At 47.2% G+C, this 18,367-nt stretch overlaps 1 protein-coding gene across 1 annotated transcript in view; it reads right to left on the reverse strand.

Annotated features, from left to right (window-relative positions):
* Positions 1–10,215: 10,215 nt before the first annotated feature.
* LOC121844218 (wnt inhibitory factor 1-like) overlaps positions 10,216–18,367 on the reverse strand; it is a gene marked incomplete at its 5' end in the record, with an annotated part of 21,989 nt that continues 13,837 nt past the window's right edge. The window contains 3 exons of the mRNA XM_042314095.1: positions 10,216–10,463; positions 14,837–14,932; positions 15,148–15,243. Coding sequence (XP_042170029.1) covers positions 10,324–10,463; positions 14,837–14,932; positions 15,148–15,243 — 332 coding nt within the window. The remainder of the gene's footprint in view (positions 10,464–14,836; positions 14,933–15,147; positions 15,244–18,367) is intronic.

Raw genomic sequence — 18,367 nt, forward strand, 5'->3', positions numbered from 1 at the left:
CATAGTGTTGCTGGTATGGTGACATAGTGTTGCTGGTATGGTGACATAGTGTTGCTGGTATGGTGACATAGTGTTGCTGGTATGGCGATATAGTGTTGCTGGTATGGTGACATAGTGTTGCTGGTATGGTGACATAGTGTTGCTGGTATGGTGACATAGTGTTGCTGGTATGGTGACATAGTGTTGCTGGTATGGTGACATAGTGTTGCTGGTATGGTGACATAGTGTTGCTGGTATGGTGACATAGTGTTGCTGGTATGGTGACATAGTGTTGCTGGTACGATATAGTGTTGCTGGTATGGTGATATAGTGTTGCTGGTATGGTGACATAGTGTTGCTGGTATGGTGACATAGTGTTGCTGGTATGGTGACATAGTGTTGCTGGTATGGTGACATAGTGTTGCTGGTATGGTGACATAGTGTTGCTGGTATGGTGATATAGTGTTGCTGGGCGGGTATGGTGACATAGTGTTGCTGGTATGGTGACATAGTGTTGCTGGTATGGTGACATAGTGTTGCTGGTATGGTGATATAGTGTTGCTGGTATGGTGATATAGTGTTGCTGGTATGGTGATATAGTGTTGCTGGTATGGTGACATAGTGTTGCTGGTATGGTGACATAGTGTTGCTGTGGTATGGTGACATAGTGTTGCTGGTATGGTGACATCAGTGTTGCTGGTATGGTGATATAGTGTTGCTGGTATGGTGACATAGTGTTGCTGGTATGGTGATATAGTGTTGCTGGTATGGTGATATAGTGTTGCTGGTATGGTGACATAGTGTTGCTGGTATGGTGACATAGTGTTGCTGGTATGGTGATATAGTGTTGCTGGTATGGTGATATAGTGTTGCTGGTATGGTGATATAGTGTTGCTGGTATGGTGACATAGTGTTGCTGGTATGGTGATATAGTGTTGCTGGTATGGTGATATAGTGTTGCTGGTATGGTGATATAGTGTTGCTGGTATGGTGATATAGTGTTGCTGGTATGGTGATATAGTGTTGCTGGTATGGTGATATAGTGTTGCTGGTATGGTGACAGTGTTGCTGGTATGGTGACATAATGTTGCTGGTATGGTGACATAGTGTTGCTGGTATGGTGACATAGTGTTGCTGGTATGGTGACATAGTGTTGCTGGTATGGTGACATAGTGTTGCTGGTATGGTGACATAGTGTTGCTGGTATGGTGACATAGTGTTGCTGGTATGGTGACATAGTGTTGCTGGTATGGTGACATAGTGTTGCTGGTATGGTGACATACATAGTGTTGCTGGTATGGTGATATAGTGTTGCTGGTATGGTGACATAGTGTTGCTGGTATGGTGACATAGTGTTGCTGGTATGGTGACATAGTGTTGCTGGTATGGTGACATAGTGTTGCTGGTATGGTGACATAGTGTTGCTGGTATGGTGATATAGTGTTGCTGGTATGGTGACATAGTGTTGCTGGTATGGTGACATAGTGTTGCTGGTATGGTGACTGGTATAGTGTTGCTGGTATGGTGATATAGTGTTGCTGGTATGGTGATATAGTGTTGCTGGTATGGTGACATAGTGTTGCTGGTATGGTGACATAGTGTTGCTGGTATGGTGACATAGTGTTGCTGGTATGGTGACATAGTGTTGCTGGTATGGTGACATAGTGTTGCTGGTATGGTGACATAGTGTTGCTGGTATGGTGACATAGTGTTGCTGGTATGGTTGCTACATAGTGTTGCTGGTATGGTGATATAGTGTTGCTGGTATGGTGACATAGTGTTGCTGGTATGGTGATATAGTGTTGCTGGTATGGTGATATAGTGTTGCTGGTATGGTGACATAGTGTTGCTGGTATGGTGATATAGTGTTGCTGGTATGGTGACATAGTGTTGCTGGTATGGTGATATAGTGTTGCTGGTATGGTGACATAGTGTTGCTGGTATGGTGATATAGTGTTGCTGGTATGGTGATATAGTGTTGCTGGTATGGTGATATAGTGTTGCTGGTATGGTGACATGTTGCTGTTGCTGGTATGGTGACATAGTGTTGCTGGTATGGTGACATATGGTGACATAGTGTTGCTGGTATGGTGACATAGTGTTGCTGGTATGGTGACATAGTGTTGCTGGTATGGTGATATAGTGTTGACATAGTGTTGCTTATGGTGACATAGTGTTGCTGGTATGGTGACATAGTGTTGCTGGTATGGTGACATAGTGTTGCTGGTGACATAGTGTTGCTGGTATGGTGACATAGTGTTGCTGGTATGGTGACATAGTGTTGCTGGTGCATAGTGTTGCTGGTATGGTGACATAGTGTTGCTGGGCGGGTTTGGCGATATGTGTTGCTGTATGGTGACATAGTGTTGCTGGTATGGTGATAGTGTTGCTGGTATGGTGATATAGTGTTGCTGGTATGGTGACATAGTGTTGCTGGTATGGTGACATAGTGTTGCTGGTATGGTGATATAGTGTTGCTGGTATGGTGATAGTGTTGCTGGTATGGTGTTGCTGGTATGGTGATATAGTGTTGCTGGTATGGTGACATAGTGTTGCTGGTATGGTGATATAGTGTTGCTGGTATGGTGACATAGTGTTGCTGGTATGGTGACATAGTGTTGCTGGTATGGTGATATAGTGTTGCTGGTATGGTGATATAGTGTTGCTGGTATGGTGACATAGTGTTGCTGGTATGGTGATATAGTGTTGCTGGTATGGTGATATAGTGTTGCTGGTATGGTGATATAGTGTTGCTGGTATGGTGACATAGTGTTGCTGGTATGGTGACATAGTGTTGCTGGTATGGTGACATAGTGTTGCTGGTATGGTGACATAGTGTTGCTGTGTATGCTGGATGGTGACATAGTGTTGCTGGTATGGTGATATAGTGTTGCTGGTATGGTGACATAGTGTTGCTGGTATGGTGACATAGTGTTGCTGGTATGGTGACATAGTGTTGCTGGTATGGTGACATAGTGTTGCTGGTATGTGACATAGTGTTGCTGGTATGGTGATATAGTGTTGCTGGTATGGTGATAGTGTTGCTGGTATGGTGACAGTGTTGCTGGGCGGGTATGGTGACATAGTGTTGCTGGTATGGTGACATAGTGTTGCTGGTATGCTGACATAGTGTTGCTGGTATGGTGACATAGTGTTGCTGGTATGGTGACATAGTGTTGCTGGTATGGTGATATAGTGTTGCTGGTATGGTGATATAGTGTTGCTGGTATGGTGACATAGTGTTGCTGGTATGGTGACAGTGCTGGGCTGGTATGGTGACATAGTGTTGCTGGTATGGTGACAGTGTTGCTGGTATGGTGACATAGTGTTGCTGGTATGGTGACATAGTGTTGCTGGTATGGTGATATAGTGTTGCTGGTATGGTGATATAGTGTTGCTGGTATGGTGACATAGTGTTGCTGGTATGGTGATATAGTGTTGCTGGTATGGTGACATAGTGTTGCTGGTATGGTGACATAGTGTTGCTGGTATGGTGATATAGTGTTGCTGGTATGGTGACATAGTGTTGCTGGTATGGTGACAGTGTTGTGTTGCTGGTATGGTGACATAGTGTTGCTGGTATGGTGATATAGTGTTGCTGGTATGGTGACATAGTGTTGCTGGTATGGTGACATAGTGTTGCTGGTATGGTGACATAGTGTTGCTGGTATGGTGATATAGTGTTGCTGGTATGGTGATATAGTGTTGCTGGTATGGTGACAGTGTTGCTGGTATGGTGACATAGTGTTGCTGGTATGGTGACATAGTGTTGCTGGTATGGTGACATAGTGTTGCTGGTATGGTGACATAGTGTTGCTGGTATGGTGACATAGTGTTGCTGGTATGGTGACATAGTGTTGCTGGTATGGTGATATAGTGTTGCTGGTATGGTGACAGTGTTGCTGGTATGGGACGGGTATGGTGACATAGTGTTGCTGGTATGGTGATATAGTGTTGCTGGTATGGTGACATAGTGTTGCTGGTATGGTGACATAGTGTTGCTGGTATGGTGATATAGTGTTGCTGGTATGGTGACATAGTGTTGCTGGTATGGTGACAGTGTTGCTGGGCGGGTATGGTGACATAGTGTTGCTGGTATGGTGATATAGTGTTGCTGGTATGGTGACATAGTGTTGCTGGTATGGTGACATAGTGTTGCTGGTATGGTGACATAGTGTTGCTGGTATGGTGAGTGTTGCTGGTATAGTGTTGCTGGTATGGTGATATAGTGTTGCTGGTATGGTGATATAGTGTTGCTGGTATGGTGACATAGTGTTGCTGGTATGGTGATATAGTGTTGCTGGTATGGTGATATAGTGTTGCTGGTATGGTGACATAGTGTTGCTGGTATGGTGATATAGTGTTGCTGGTATGGTGATACAGTGTTGCTGGGCTGGTATGGTGACATAGTGTTGCTGGTATGGTGATATAGTGTTGCTGGTATGGTGACAGTGTTGCTGGTATGGTGACATAATGTTGCTGGTATGGTGACATAGTGTTGCTGGTATGGTATGGTGATAGTGTTGCTGGTATAGTGTTGCTGGTATGGTGACATAGTGTTGCTGGTATGGTGATATAGTGTTGCTGGTATGGTGATATAGTGTTGCTGGTATGGTGACATAGTGTTGCTGGTATGGTGATATAGTGTTGCTGGTATGGTGACATAGTGTTGCTGGTATGGTGACATAGTGTTGCTGGTATGGTGATATAGTGTTGCTGGTATGGTGACATAGTGTTGCTGGTATGGTGATATAGTGTTGCTGGTATGGTGACATAGTGTTGCTGGTATGGTGACATAGTGTTGCTGGTATGGTGATATAGTGTTGCTGGTATGGTGACATAGTGTTGCTGGTATGGTGATATAGTGTTGCTGGTATGGTGACATAGTGTTGCTGGTATGGTGACATAGTGTTGCTGGTATGGTGACATAGTGTTGCTGGTATGGTGATATAGTGTTGCTGGTATGGTGACATAGTGTTGCTACATTAAAAGTGAGGAAGATGTGAAAGGTGCACGATGCATCAATTGTTCCACCATTTCCTGGTGACTAAAATTCTAATAGTTAATTTAATTTCAGTTTACGTGGCAACTAAATCGCTGAGGAATATATTTTGCATAACCCAAAATATTGTATTTTCAGTTGATGTACAAAACCCAAAGTAAGAGATGCAAAAAAACTAAACTTAAGAAGGAGAAGCACAGAAAATAGCGCACATAGAACAGATTTACTGCTTCTTAGACTTGCTTTCGATGAGAATGACAGATCTATAACTCACATTTCTATGTGAACTTGGTCGGGTCACCCCCCCCGCCCCCTTCTCCCAAAATGAGATATTGCAGCTTTAAGTTGAATCCTCTTGGCCTATGATCTGACTTGAGGCATTTGAGGCTGTCGGGCTGTCAGGGTTACGGTGACTCGGGTGATTTAGAGCCATGGTGAAGCATTGGTGACTGTACTGTCAACAGCCACCAGAATCCCTCCACAGACTAAAGACTTCAGAGATATCTGAAAGAAGGCTAGTTGTGTTGAAGGATGACCGAATGAAAGAATTACACAGGAGAACAACGACAAAAACACACCAAAACAAAAACGACCAATGGATTCCTACTCTCTTATCTAAGAACCTTAAAGGGTTCTTCGGCTGTCCCCATAGGAGAACCCTTTGAAAAACCCTTGTTGGTTCTAGGTAGATGCCTTTTGGTTCCGAGCAGAGCCGTTTTGGGTTTCATGTAGAAATGGTACTACGTGTAACCAAACACAGTTTTACCTGGAACCGAAAATGGTTCACATAGCCGGATAACCCTTTAGGAACCCTCTATCTAAGAGCGTAAGAAAATGAGATGTGTGTGTGTGTGTGTGTCTGTAGGAGCAGCTGACCATGTAGATTGGTCTAGGGTAGGTAGGTAGTGGGAGGGGATGAGGATAGGTAGGTAGTGGTAGGGGATGAGGATAGGTAGCTAGGAGGTGGGAAAGGATGAGGATAGCTTGGTAGTGGGAGGGGATGAGGGTAGGTAGGTAGTGGTAGGGGATGAGGATAGGTAGCTAGGAGGTGGGAAAGGATGAGGATAGCTTGGTAGTGGGAGGGGATGAGGGTAGGTAGGTAGTGGGAGGGGATGAGGATAGGTAGCTAGGAGGTGGGAAAGGATGAGGATAGCTTGGTAGTGGGAGGGGATGAGGATAGCTAGGTAGTGGGAGGGGATGAGGATAGGTAGGTAGTGGGAGGGGATGAGGGTAGGTATCTAAGGTAGCTAGGTAGTGGGAGGGGATGAGGATAATTATCTAAGAAGAGGTAGTGGGAGGGGATGAGGATAGGTATCTATTGTAGCTAGGTAGTGGGAGGGGATGAGGGCAGGTATCTAGGTAGTGGGAGGGACTGAGGGTAGGTATCTAAGGTAGCTAAGTAGTGGGAAGGGATGAGGGTAGGTAGGTAGTGGGAGGGGATGAGGGTAGGTAGGTAGTGGGAGGGGATGAGGATAGGTAGGTAGTGGGAGGGGATGAGGATAGCTAGGTAGTGGGAGGGGATGAGGATAGGTATCTAAGGTAGCTAGGTAGTGGGAGGGGATGAGGATAGGTATCTAAGGTAGCTAAGTAGTGGGAGGGGATGAGGATAGGTATCTAAGGTAGCTAAGTAGTGGGAGGGGATGAGGGTAGGTAGGTAGTGGGAGGGGATGAGGATAGGTAGGTAGTGGGAGGGGATGAGGATAGCTAGGTAGTGGGAGGGGATGAGGATAGGTATCTAAGGTAGCTAGGTAGTGGGAGGGGATGAGGATAGGTATCTAAGGTAGCTAGGTAGTGGGAGGGGATGAGGGTAGGTATCTAGGTAGTGGGAGGGACTGAGGGTAGGTATCTAAGGTAGCTAAGTAGTGGGAGGGGATGAGGGTAGGTAGGTAGTGGGAGGGGATGAGGATAGGTAGGTAGTGGGAGGGGATGAGGATAGCTAGGTAGTGGGAGGGGATGAGGATAGGTATCTAAGGTAGCTAGGTAGTGGGAGGGGATGAGGATAGGTATCTAAGGTAGCTAGGTAGTGGGAGGGGATGAGGGTAGGTATCTAAGGTAGCTAGGTAGTGGGAGGGGATGAGGATAGGTATCTAAGGTAGCTAGGTAGTGGGAGGGGATGAGGATAGGTATCTAAGGTAGCTAGGTAGTGGGAGGGGATGAGGGTAGGTATCTAAGGTAGCTAGGTAGTGGGAGGGGATGAGGATAGGTATCTAAGGTAACTAGGCAGTGGGAGGGGATGAGGACAGGTATCTAAGGTAGCTAGGTAGTAGGAGGGGATGAGGATAGGTATATAAGGTAGCTAGGTAGTGGGAGGGGATGAGGATAGGTATCTAAGGTAGCTAGGTAGTGGGAGGGGATGAGGATAGCTAGGTAGTGGGAGGGGATGAGGATAGCTAGGCAGTGGGAGGGGATGAGGATAGCTAGGCAGTGGCAGGGGATGTGGATAGGTAGGTAGTGGGAGGGGATGAGGATAGCTAGGTAGTGGGAGGGGATGAGGATAGGTAGGTAGTGGGAGGGGATGAGGATAGGTAGGTAGTGGGAGGGGATGAGGATAGGTAGGTAGTGGGAGGGGATGAGGATAGGTAGGTAGCCGGAGGAGATGAGGATAGGTAGGTAGTGGGAGGGATGAGGATAGGTAGGTAGTCGGAGGGGATGAGGATAGGTAGGTAGTCGGAGGGGATGGGGATAGCTAGGTAATGGGAGGGGATGAGGATAGCTAGGTAGTGGGAGGGGATGAGGATAGCTAGGTAGTGGGAGGGATGAGGATAGGTAGGTAGTGGGAGGGATGAGGATAGGTAGGTAGTGGGAGGGATGAGGATAGGTAGGTAGTAGGAGGGGATGAGGATAGGTAGGTAGTGGGAGGGGATGAGGATAGCTAGGTAGTGGGAGGGGATGAGGATAGCTAGGTAGTGGGAGGGGATGAGGATAGCTAGGTAGTGGGAGGGGATGAGGATAGGTAGGTAGTGGGAGGGGATGAGGATAGGTAGGTAGTGGGAGGGGATGAGGATAGCTAGGTAGTGGGAGGGGATGAGGATAGCTAGGTAGTGGGAGGGGATGAGGATAGGCTAGGTAGTGGGAGGGGATGAGGATAGCTAGGTAGTGGGAGGGGATGAGGATAGGTAGGTAGTGGGAGGGGATGAGGATAGCTAGGTAGTGGGAGGGGATGAGGATAGCTAGGTAGTGGGAGGGGATGAGGATAGGTAGGTAGTGGGAGGGGATGAGGATAGCTAGGTAGTGGGAGGGGATGGGGGGCTAGGTAGTGGGAGGGGATGAGGATAGCTAGGTAGTGGTGGGAGGATAGGTAGGTAGTCGGATGGTGGATAGCTAGGTATGGGAGGGGATGAGGATAGCTAGGTAAGGGAGAGGAGGATGGGGATAGGTAGGCAGTGGGAGGGATGAGGATAGGTAGGTAGTGGGAGGGGATGGGGATAGCTAGGTAGTGGGAGGGGATGAGGATAGCTAACAGTGGGAGGGGTGAGGATAGGTAGGTAGTCGGAGAGGATGGGGATACCCCTCTCATCAAGGTAATGGGAGGGGATGAGGATAGGCCACCAGGTAGCTAGGTAGTGGTAATAATCAGGTGTATAAGGTCAGGTAGTGGGGGGGATCAGTAGGTCTACCACAGAGGTATCTGAAAGGGAGGAGGTCCTGGGTGTACTGGTCTAGGGTGGGACCTGGGATCAAACAGGTACTTTAAGGCATGGGTATCTTTAACCTCCTAGTTAGAGGATGATGCTTAATATATTGTGATTGAGGTTTGTCTGGCTTAACAGACCAGGTAGCACAGTGGGAAGGGAGGACAAAGTGGGAGGGATCAAACCCCTCTCAGGGGAGGGGATGAGACCCCCTCATCAGTGGGAGGGGATGAGGATCAGAGGTAGAGGGCCCACCAGGCCGCACCCACCAGGGAGGGGCCCATCAGGAGTGGGAGGGGATCAAACCCCTCCCACCAGGAGGGACCCATCAGGCGCTGGGAGGGGAAGAGAGCAGATGCTAGAAAGTATGGGAGGAAATATGAGGGAGGGGATAGTGCTTAGAACCCAGGTGTGAGGGGTTGTCTGGAGGGGCTCTTATAGTAGGTAGTGGGAGGGGCTGGGATAGGTCAGGTCCTTGAGGGGTCTTTGAGGATCCTTGGGAGAAGGTAGGGGAGGAGGGAAGGATGAGGGAGGGAGGAGGCTTGTGTTTAGGGCCTGATGGGAGGGATGGGTGTTAGAGGGACCTCCTCTGTAGGGGAGGGGAGAGACAGAGAGAGGGAGGAGGGAAAGGGAGTGGGGGGGGAGTAGAGAGGGAGAGGAAAGGGAGGGAGAGAGAGAGGAGGAGAGGGAGGGAGGGAGGGAGGGAGGGAGGGAGAGGAAAGGAGGGAGGGAGGGGAGGGTAGGGAGGGAGGGAGAGGAGGGAGGGAGGGGATGGGAGGTATGGTAGTGGGAGGGGGAGGAGGAGGGGAGGGGGAGGTTTCTAAGTGGGAGGGGGAAGGGGAGGATCTGGAGAGAGAGAGATGGGAAGGAGGAGGGAGGGATGAGGATAGGTAGGAGGGGGGGATGAGGATAGCTAGGTAGTGTGGGAGGGAGGGAGGGATCTAGGATAGGAGGGAGGGAGGGAGGGAGGATTTAACCTTTTAGGGAGGGGATGAGGAAAGTCAGTGGGAAGGGATGAGGATATTTAGGTAGTCGGAGGAGGGATAGCTAGGCCAAATGGGGAGGAGAGAGGAATGGGAATCATGGGGGATGAGGATACTAGGCAGTGGGAGGGTGTCTGAGACCTCTAGCACTAGGAGGGAGGATGAGGATTAGTAGTCGGAGGGGAGGAGGATAGAGGAGTGGGAGGGATGAATAGGTAGGAGGGAGGGGGGAGGAGGAGTGTAGAGGAGGGATGGGAGGGATAGCTAGGTAATGGGAGGGGATGAGGATAGCTAGGTGTGGTAATAATGGTGTATAACGTCACGTATGGGTATCAGTAGTCTACCACAGAGGAGAGGAGGTCCTGGGTGACTGGTCTGCAGACCTGGGTTCAAACTACTTTAAATAGTTAAACATGCTTAATATATTGTTGATTGAGTTTGTCTGGCTTAACAGACCAGTAGCACAGTCCTAAAACCGCAAAATCCACCCATCAAACCCCTCTCATCAAACCCCGCCCATCAGACCCCCCTCATCAAACCCCCGCCCATCAGACCCCGCCCACCAGGCCGCACCCACCAGACCCCGCCCATCAGACCCCACCCATCAAACCCCTCCCACCAGGCCGCACCCATCAGGCGCTGCCAACCGGACTAGAGCAGATGCTGAAAGTATCTGAAATATGTTGAATAGTGCTTGAACCCAGGTGTGGTTGTCTGGACCCGGCTCTTATACCACGTAATTGGTCTCTGCTGGGATGCCGGCATCGGGGGCGTCTTTCACCTCCTTGGCAGAGGAGGAGTGCTGCTGAGGCTTGTGTTTAGGGCCTGATGAGAGACGATGGGTGTTAGAGGCACCTCCTCTGTATCCTGAGAGGGAGAGACAGAGAGACAGAGAGAGAGAGAGGAGGGAAAGAGGGGGTACTAGAGTGAGGAGAGAGAAAGGGAGGGGAGGGAAAGGGAGGGAGGGAGGGAGGGAGGGAGGGAGGGAGGGAGGGAGGGAGTGAGGACTAGAGGAAGAGAAAGGGAGGGAGGGAGGGAAAAGGGGTCAGAGAGAGAGAGGAGAGAGAAAGGGAGGGAGGGAAAGTAGAGTAGAGAGAGAGGGAGGAGTGTTAGGGAGGAAAGTAGAGAGTGAGAGAGAGGAGACTCAGGGAGGGAGGGATGAGGGGGGAGGAGAGAAAGGAGAAGGAAAGTAGAGAGAGAGGAGAGAGGGAGGGAAAGGGAGGGAGAGAGAGAGGGAGGGAGGGAGGGAGGGAAAGAGAGGGGTGAGAGAGAGAGAGAGAGAGAGAAGGGAGGGGGGAAAGTAGAGAGAGGGAGAGAGAGAGAGGGAAAGAGAGGGAGAGGGAAAGGGGGAGGGAAGTAGAGAGAGAGGAGAGGAAAGGGAGGGAGGGAAAGAGGGAGGGAGTAGAGAGAGGAGAGAGAAAGGGAGGGAGGGAAAGTAGAGAGGAGAGAGAGGGAGGAAAGGGACTAAAGGGAGGGAGGGATGAGTAGAGAGTGTTAGAGAAAGGGAGGGAGGGAAAGTGGAGAGAGGAAGAGAGAGGGAGGGAGGGAAAGTAGAGAGAGGAGAGAGAGAGGGAGGGAGGGAAAGTGGAGAGAGGAGAGAGAGAGGGAGGGAGGGAAAGTAGAGAGAGGAGAGAGAGAGGAAGGTGGAAGGTAAGGTGATGGAAGGTATGTGTAGAGGCCCTGAGGGGAGCACCACTCACCACTAGTCATGTTTTCCTATTGTTTCTAGTGTTTATAAGCCTCTGTTCTGATCTGGAACCACATCAACGAGACTAATGACCACTAATGACGTAACACCAAACAAACACCAAGAAGTAGCCTTTGTGTGTGTGTGTGTGTGTGTGTGACCGCGATCTGATATGTTGCAGATTTGTTTATTTTTATTTAACCTTTTATTTAACTAGGAAAGTCAGTTAAGAATTCTTATTTAATAATGACGGCCTACATCGGGCCAAACCCGATCGAGCGCAGCCCGATGGGACTCCCAATCATGGCCGGTTGTGATACAGCCTGGATTCGAACCAGGGTGTCTGTAGTGACACCTCTAGCACTGAGACGCAGTGCCTTTAGCTCGCAGCGCCACTCGGGAGCCCCAAACATCTGGCCTGGTGTTTTCCTCAGAGGCTCAACGAACAGCAGAGAAACTAACAACTCAAAGTGTAGAGTGGAGTTGAGCTTCTCAGAGCCCAAACCTCTTCTTCATTCATGCTTCTATGAGCTGAACCCAAGTCAGCGTGGTGTTGAGTTACCCTATTCCCTGGCCCATGGTACACTAATTACCACCAGGCCTCATACGGCTCTGGTCAAACGTGGTGCACTATATATAGGGAATAGGGTGCCCATTAAGGACAGCCTAAATCACTGTGGTGTTGCGTTACCATGGGATTACATGTGATCCATCACCCTACAGGTGGCAGTCGACTGCCAGGGCTACATACCAAATGGAATCATATTCCCTACATGGCGCACTACCAGAGCACTATTAACCCTCATCAAAAGTACTGCACTATGTAGGGAATAGGGTGCCATTTGGGATGCCACCCTGGGGAAAGTGGCTTTATGAGGGAGGGGGGGGGGTATTAGGGACGCAGCTTTGTAATGTGATTGTGTTACTAAACCGCTAAACTCACTCTACTACAGTGTTACTAAACTGCTAAACTCACTCTACTACAGTGTTACTAAACCGCTAAACTCACTCTACTACAGTGTTACTAAACTCACTCTATTACAGTGTTACTAAACCACTAAACTCACTCTACTACAGTGTTACTAAACTCACTCTACTACAGTGTTACTAAACTGTTACTAAACTCACTCTACTACAGTGTTACTAAACCACTAAACTCACTCTACTACAGTGTTACTAAACTCACTCTACTACAGTGTTACTAAACTCACTCTACTACAGTGTTACTAAACTCACTCTACTACAGTGTTACTAAACCACTAAACTCACTCTACTACAGTGTTACTAAACTCACTCTACTACAGTGTTACTAAACTCACTCTACTACAGTGTTACTAAACTCACTCTACTACAGTGTTACTAAACCACTAAACTCACTCTACTACAGTGTTACTAAACTCACTCTACTACAGTGTTACTAAACTCACTCTACTACAGTGTTACTAAACTAAACTCACTCTACTACAGTGTTACTAAACTCACTCTACTACAGTGTTACTAAACTCACTCTACTACAGTGTTACTAAACTCACTCTACTACAGTGTTACTAAACTCACTCTACTACAGTGTTACTAAACCACTAAACTCACTCTACTACAGTGTTACTAAACTCACTCTACTACAGTGTTACTAAACTCACTCTACTACAGTGTTACTAAACTCACTCTACTACAGTGTTACTAAACTCACTCTATTACTAAACCACTAAACTCACTCTACTACAGTGTTACTAAACTCACTCTATTACTAAACCACTAAACTCACTCTACTACAGTGTTACTAAACTCACTATATTACAGTGTTACTAAACTCACTCTATTACTAAACCACTAAACTCACTCTACTACAGTGTTACTAAACCACTAAACTCACTCTATTACAGTGTAACTAAACTCACTCTACTACAGTGTTACTAAACTCACTCTACTACAGTGTTACTAAACTCACTCTACTACAGTGTTACTAAACTCACTCTACTACAGTGTTACTAAACTCACTCTACTACAGTGTTACTAAACTCACTCTACTACAGTGTTACTAAACTCACTCTACTACAGTGTTACTAAACTCACTCTACTACAGTGTTACTAAACTCACTCTACTACAGTGTTACTAAACTCACTCTATTACAGTGTTACTAAACTCACTCTACTACAGTGTTACTAAACTCACTCTATTACAGTGTTACTAAACCACTAAACTCACTCTACTACAGTGTTACTAAACCACTAAGCACACTCTATTACAGTGTTACTAAACTCACTCTACTACAGTGTTACTAAATCACTAAACTCACTCTACTACAGTGTTACTAAACCACTAAACTCACTCTACTACAGTGTTACTAAACTCACTTTACTACAGTGTTACTAAACTCACTCTACTACAGTGCTACTAAACCACTAAACTCACTCTACTACAGTGTTACTAAACCACTAAACTCACTCTACTACAGTGTTACTAAACTCACTCTACTACAGTGTTACTAAACTCACTCTACTACAGTGTTACTAAACTCACTCTACTACAGTGTTACTAAACTCACTCTACTACAGTGTTACTAAACCACTAAACTCACTCTACTACAGTGTTACTAAACCACTAAACTCACTCTACTACAGTGTTACTAAACTCACTCTACTACAGTGTTACTAAACTCACTCTACTACAGTGTTACTAAACCACTAAACTCACTCTACTACAGTGTTACTAAACTCACTCTACTACAGTGTTACTAAACTCACTCTACTACAGTGTTACTAAACTCACTCTACTACAGTGTTACTAAACTCACTCTACTACAGTGTTACTAAACTCACTCTATTACTAAACCACTAAACTCACTCTACTACAGTGTTACTAAACTCACTATATTACAGTGTTACTAAACTCATTCTATTACTAAACCACTAAACTCACTCTACTACAGTGTTACTAAACTCACTCTACTACAGTGTTACTAAACTCACTCTACTACAGTGTTACTAAACTCACTCTACTACAGTGTTACTAAACCACTAAACTCACTCTACTACAGTGTTACTAAACTCACTCTACTACAGTGTTACTAAACTCACTCTATTACAGTGTAACTAAACTCACTCTACTACAGTGTTACTAAACTCACTCTACTACAGTGTTACTAAACTCACTCTACTACAGTGTTACTAAACTCACTCTACTACAGTGTTACTAAACCACTAAACTCACTCTACTACAGTGTTACTACACTCACTCTATTACAGTGTTACTAAACTCACTCTACTACAGTGTTACTAAACTCACTCTATTACAGTGTTACTAAAACCACTAAACTCACTCTACTACAGTGTTACTAAACTCACTCTACTACAGTGTTACTAAACTCACTCTACTACAGTGTTACTAAACCACTAAACTCACTCTACTACAGTGTTACTAAACTCACTCTACTACAGTGTTACTAAACTCACTCTACTACAGTGTTACTAAACTCACTCTACTACAGTGTTACTAAACTCACTCTACTACAGTGTTACTAAACTCACTCTACTACAGTGTTATTACACTCACTCTTGTTACAGTGGCGCCCGTGCCAGCCCTCCTTACACAGGCACTTGTTGGGTTCCACACAGGTCCCATGGGCTCCACAGCTGGGCTCACAGACAGCTGCACACACACACACACATTGTCAGGGACACATATTGTCAGACACACACATCATCAGACACACATACATATTCTGACACATGATAACATGACTTTATGATACAAAACACAACATGGCACTGTCACATTCTTCCATACTACATGTCATGTGTTCCATTATATTCCCTCAGTTCATCCCGAGGCGGGAGCCGTGTCCAGGGTGGGGTTAGACTTACCCTTGGAACACAGGTCGCCGTGGAAACCCTTGTCACATTTGCATTTGTTTTTCCCAGTGCATTTCCCTCCGTTCCTGCAGGGCTGGAGACATTTACCTGGGCGACACAGACACGGGACAGGCTCACATGTAGAGTACTCCTCATCTCTACTGTACAGTTAAACCCAAGGCCTCAGCCTACCGATTTGGCTAAAAGAACATCTATATTTAACATGCTTTTTTTTTAAAGTCTAGGAATAGGATTCTTCTTGGCTCCGGGAAACTGTCCCAAGTTGATATAAATTATAATATTGTAGACGTACATTACTTTCGGTGTGGGAGACGGAATGGCATGTACTGTACATGCTTGTTTTAGACGTTCTGTGGGTCAAACGATCAATTACCCCTGATCCCCCCCAGGGGTTTAATACAGGTGATCGTATATCCCAAATAGTACACTATTCTCTACTTAGTGCACTACTTTTGACCAGGGCCCTATGGGAATTAGGGTGCCTTTTGGGACGCAAACGGAGGTAGAAATGGACAGTAAGAGAAGTGGAGGTGGAAACAGGAAATCAATCTCTTTTTAATAACACAGTTTCCCCGCTGAGAGCAGAGACGTCTGAGAGATTAGGTTAACGCCTCCATATTAGATCAACCTCTTCCTGAGTCTCACACATATCAATGACATTCATATATCCCTGGAGCACAGACAATCAGGGGGGACGCTAGGAAGAAAATAATGAGAGAGAGAGAGAGAGAGAGAGAGAGAGACACAGAGTGAGACAGAGAGAGAAACAGAGAGAGAAACAGAGAGAGAAACAGAGAGAGAAACAGAGAGAGAAACAGAGAGAGAAACAGAGAGAGAAAGAGAGAGAGAGAGAGAGAAAGACAGAGAGTGAAAGAGAGAGAGAGAGAGAGAGAGAGAGAGAGAGAGAGACAGAGAGAGAGAGAGAGAGAGAGAGAGAGAGAGAGACAGAGAGAGAGAGAGAGAGAGAGAGAGAGAGACAAAGAGACAGAGAGACAGGGAGAGAGAGAGAGAGAGAGAGAGAGAGAGAGAGAGAAAATAAGAAAGAAGTTCTCAGAGTTCTATCAAAGCCTGTTTCAACTTCACAGAGGCTTACTGCGATATCGTTTACCGTCAGAGGGCGGCATTAACTTTATGTTTGAAAAGTGGTTTGGATATCATTTCAGTCCCACATGGCACCCTATTCCCTACAGAGTGCACTAGTTTAGGGGACAGGGTGCCATTTGGGATGTATAAACTAGCTGTGTTTTAAGTCTTTACATTGTGTGGCGCTACACCGCCAGCCTGCCCTTCTGACTGGGAACTGGAGATCACCAGCCTGCCCTTCTGACTGGGAACTGGAGATCACCAGCCTGCCCTTCTGACTGGGATCTGGAGATCACCAGCCTGCCCCGCCCTTCTGACTGGGAACTGGAGATCCCCAGCCTGCCCTTCTGACTGGGAACTGGAGATCCCCAGCCTGCCCCTGCCCTTCTGACTGGGAACTGGAGATCACCAGCCTGCCCCGCCCTTCTGACTGGGAACTGGAGATCACCAGCCTGCCCTTCTGACTGGGAACTGGAGATCACCAGCCTGCCCTTCTGACTGGGAACTGGAGATCACCAGCCTGCCCTTCTGACTGGGAACTGCAGATCACCAGCCTGCCCTGCCCTTCTGACTGGGAACTGGAGATCACCAGCCTGCCCTTCTGACTGGGAACTGGAGATCACCAGCCTGCCCTTCTGACTGGGATCTGGAGATCACCAGCCTGCCCTTCTGACTGGGGACTGGAGATCACCAGCCTGGTCTTCTGACTGGGAACTGGAGATCACCAGCCTGCCCTTCTGACTGGGAACTGGAGATCACCAGCCTGCCCTTCTGACTGGGAACTGGAGATCACCAGCCTGCCCTTCTGACTGGGAACTGGACATCACCAGCCTGCCCTTCTGACTGGGAACTGGAGATCACCAGCCTGCCCTTCTGACTGGGAACTGGAGATCACCAGCTTGCCCTTCTGACTGGGAACTGGAGATCACCAGCTTGCCCTTCTGACTGGGAACTGGAGATCACCAGCCTGCCCTTCTGACTGGGAACTGGAGATCACCAGCTTGCCCTTCTGACTGGGAACTGGAGATCAATGAATGAATCATTGATGATGGAAAACATCCTGCCTGCATCCCAAATGACACCCAAATCACTATAGTACACTTCTTTAGACTAGGGCCCCTAGGGTTTGAATAGGGTGCCATTTGAATAGGGCCCCTAGAGTGTGAATAGGGTGCCATTTGACTAGGGCCCCTAGGGTGTGAATAGGGTGCCATTTGACTAGGGTCCATGGGTGTGAATAGGGTGCCATTTGACTAGGGCCCATAGAGTGTGAATAGGATTCCATTTGACTAGGGCCCATGGGGTGTGAATAGGGTGCCATTTGACTAGGGCCCCTAGGGTGTGAATAGGGTGCAATTTGACTAAGGCCCCTAGGGTGTGAATAGGGTGCCATTTGACTAAGGCCCCTAGGGTGTGAATAGGATGCCATTTGACTAAGGCCCCTAGGGTGTGAATAGGGTGCCATTTGACTAGGGCCCCTAGGGTGTGAATAGGATGCCATTTGACTAGGGCCCCTAGGGTGTGAATAGGATGCCATTTGACTAGGGCCCCTAGAGTGTGAATAGGGTGCCATTTGTTAGGGCCCCTAGTGTGAGGATGCCATTTGCTGTAGAGTGTGAATAGGTGCCATGTTGGTTATCATTTCTACTAGTAGTCAGAGAACAGCTGTAATAACAGGTTCATGTTGGTTATCTCTAGGACGTAGTCAGAGCCAGCAGCTGTAATAAGTTCATGTTGGTTATCTCTACGTAGTCAGAGAGCAGCTGTAATAACAGGTTCATGTTGGTTATCTCTACGTAGTCAGAGAGCAGCTGTAATAACAGGTTTATGTTGGTTATCTCTACGTAGTCAGAGAGCAGCTGTAATAACAGGTTCATGTTGGTTATCTCTACGTAGTCAGAGAGCAGCTGTAATAACAGGTTTATGTTGGTTATCTCTACGTAGTCAGAGAGCAGCTGTAATAACAGGTTCATGTTGGTTATCTCTACGTAGTCAGAGAGCAGCTGTAATAACAGGTTTATGTTGGTTATCTCTACGTAGTCAGAGAAGCAGCTGTAATAACAGGTTCATGTTGTTATCTCTACGTAGTGAACAGCTGTAATAACAGGTTCATGTTGGTTATCTACGT

Source organism: Oncorhynchus tshawytscha, unplaced genomic scaffold (assembly GCF_018296145.1).
Source record: "Oncorhynchus tshawytscha isolate Ot180627B unplaced genomic scaffold, Otsh_v2.0 Un_contig_10316_pilon_pilon, whole genome shotgun sequence".
NCBI classification, from domain to species: Eukaryota; Metazoa; Chordata; class Actinopteri; order Salmoniformes; family Salmonidae; genus Oncorhynchus; species Oncorhynchus tshawytscha.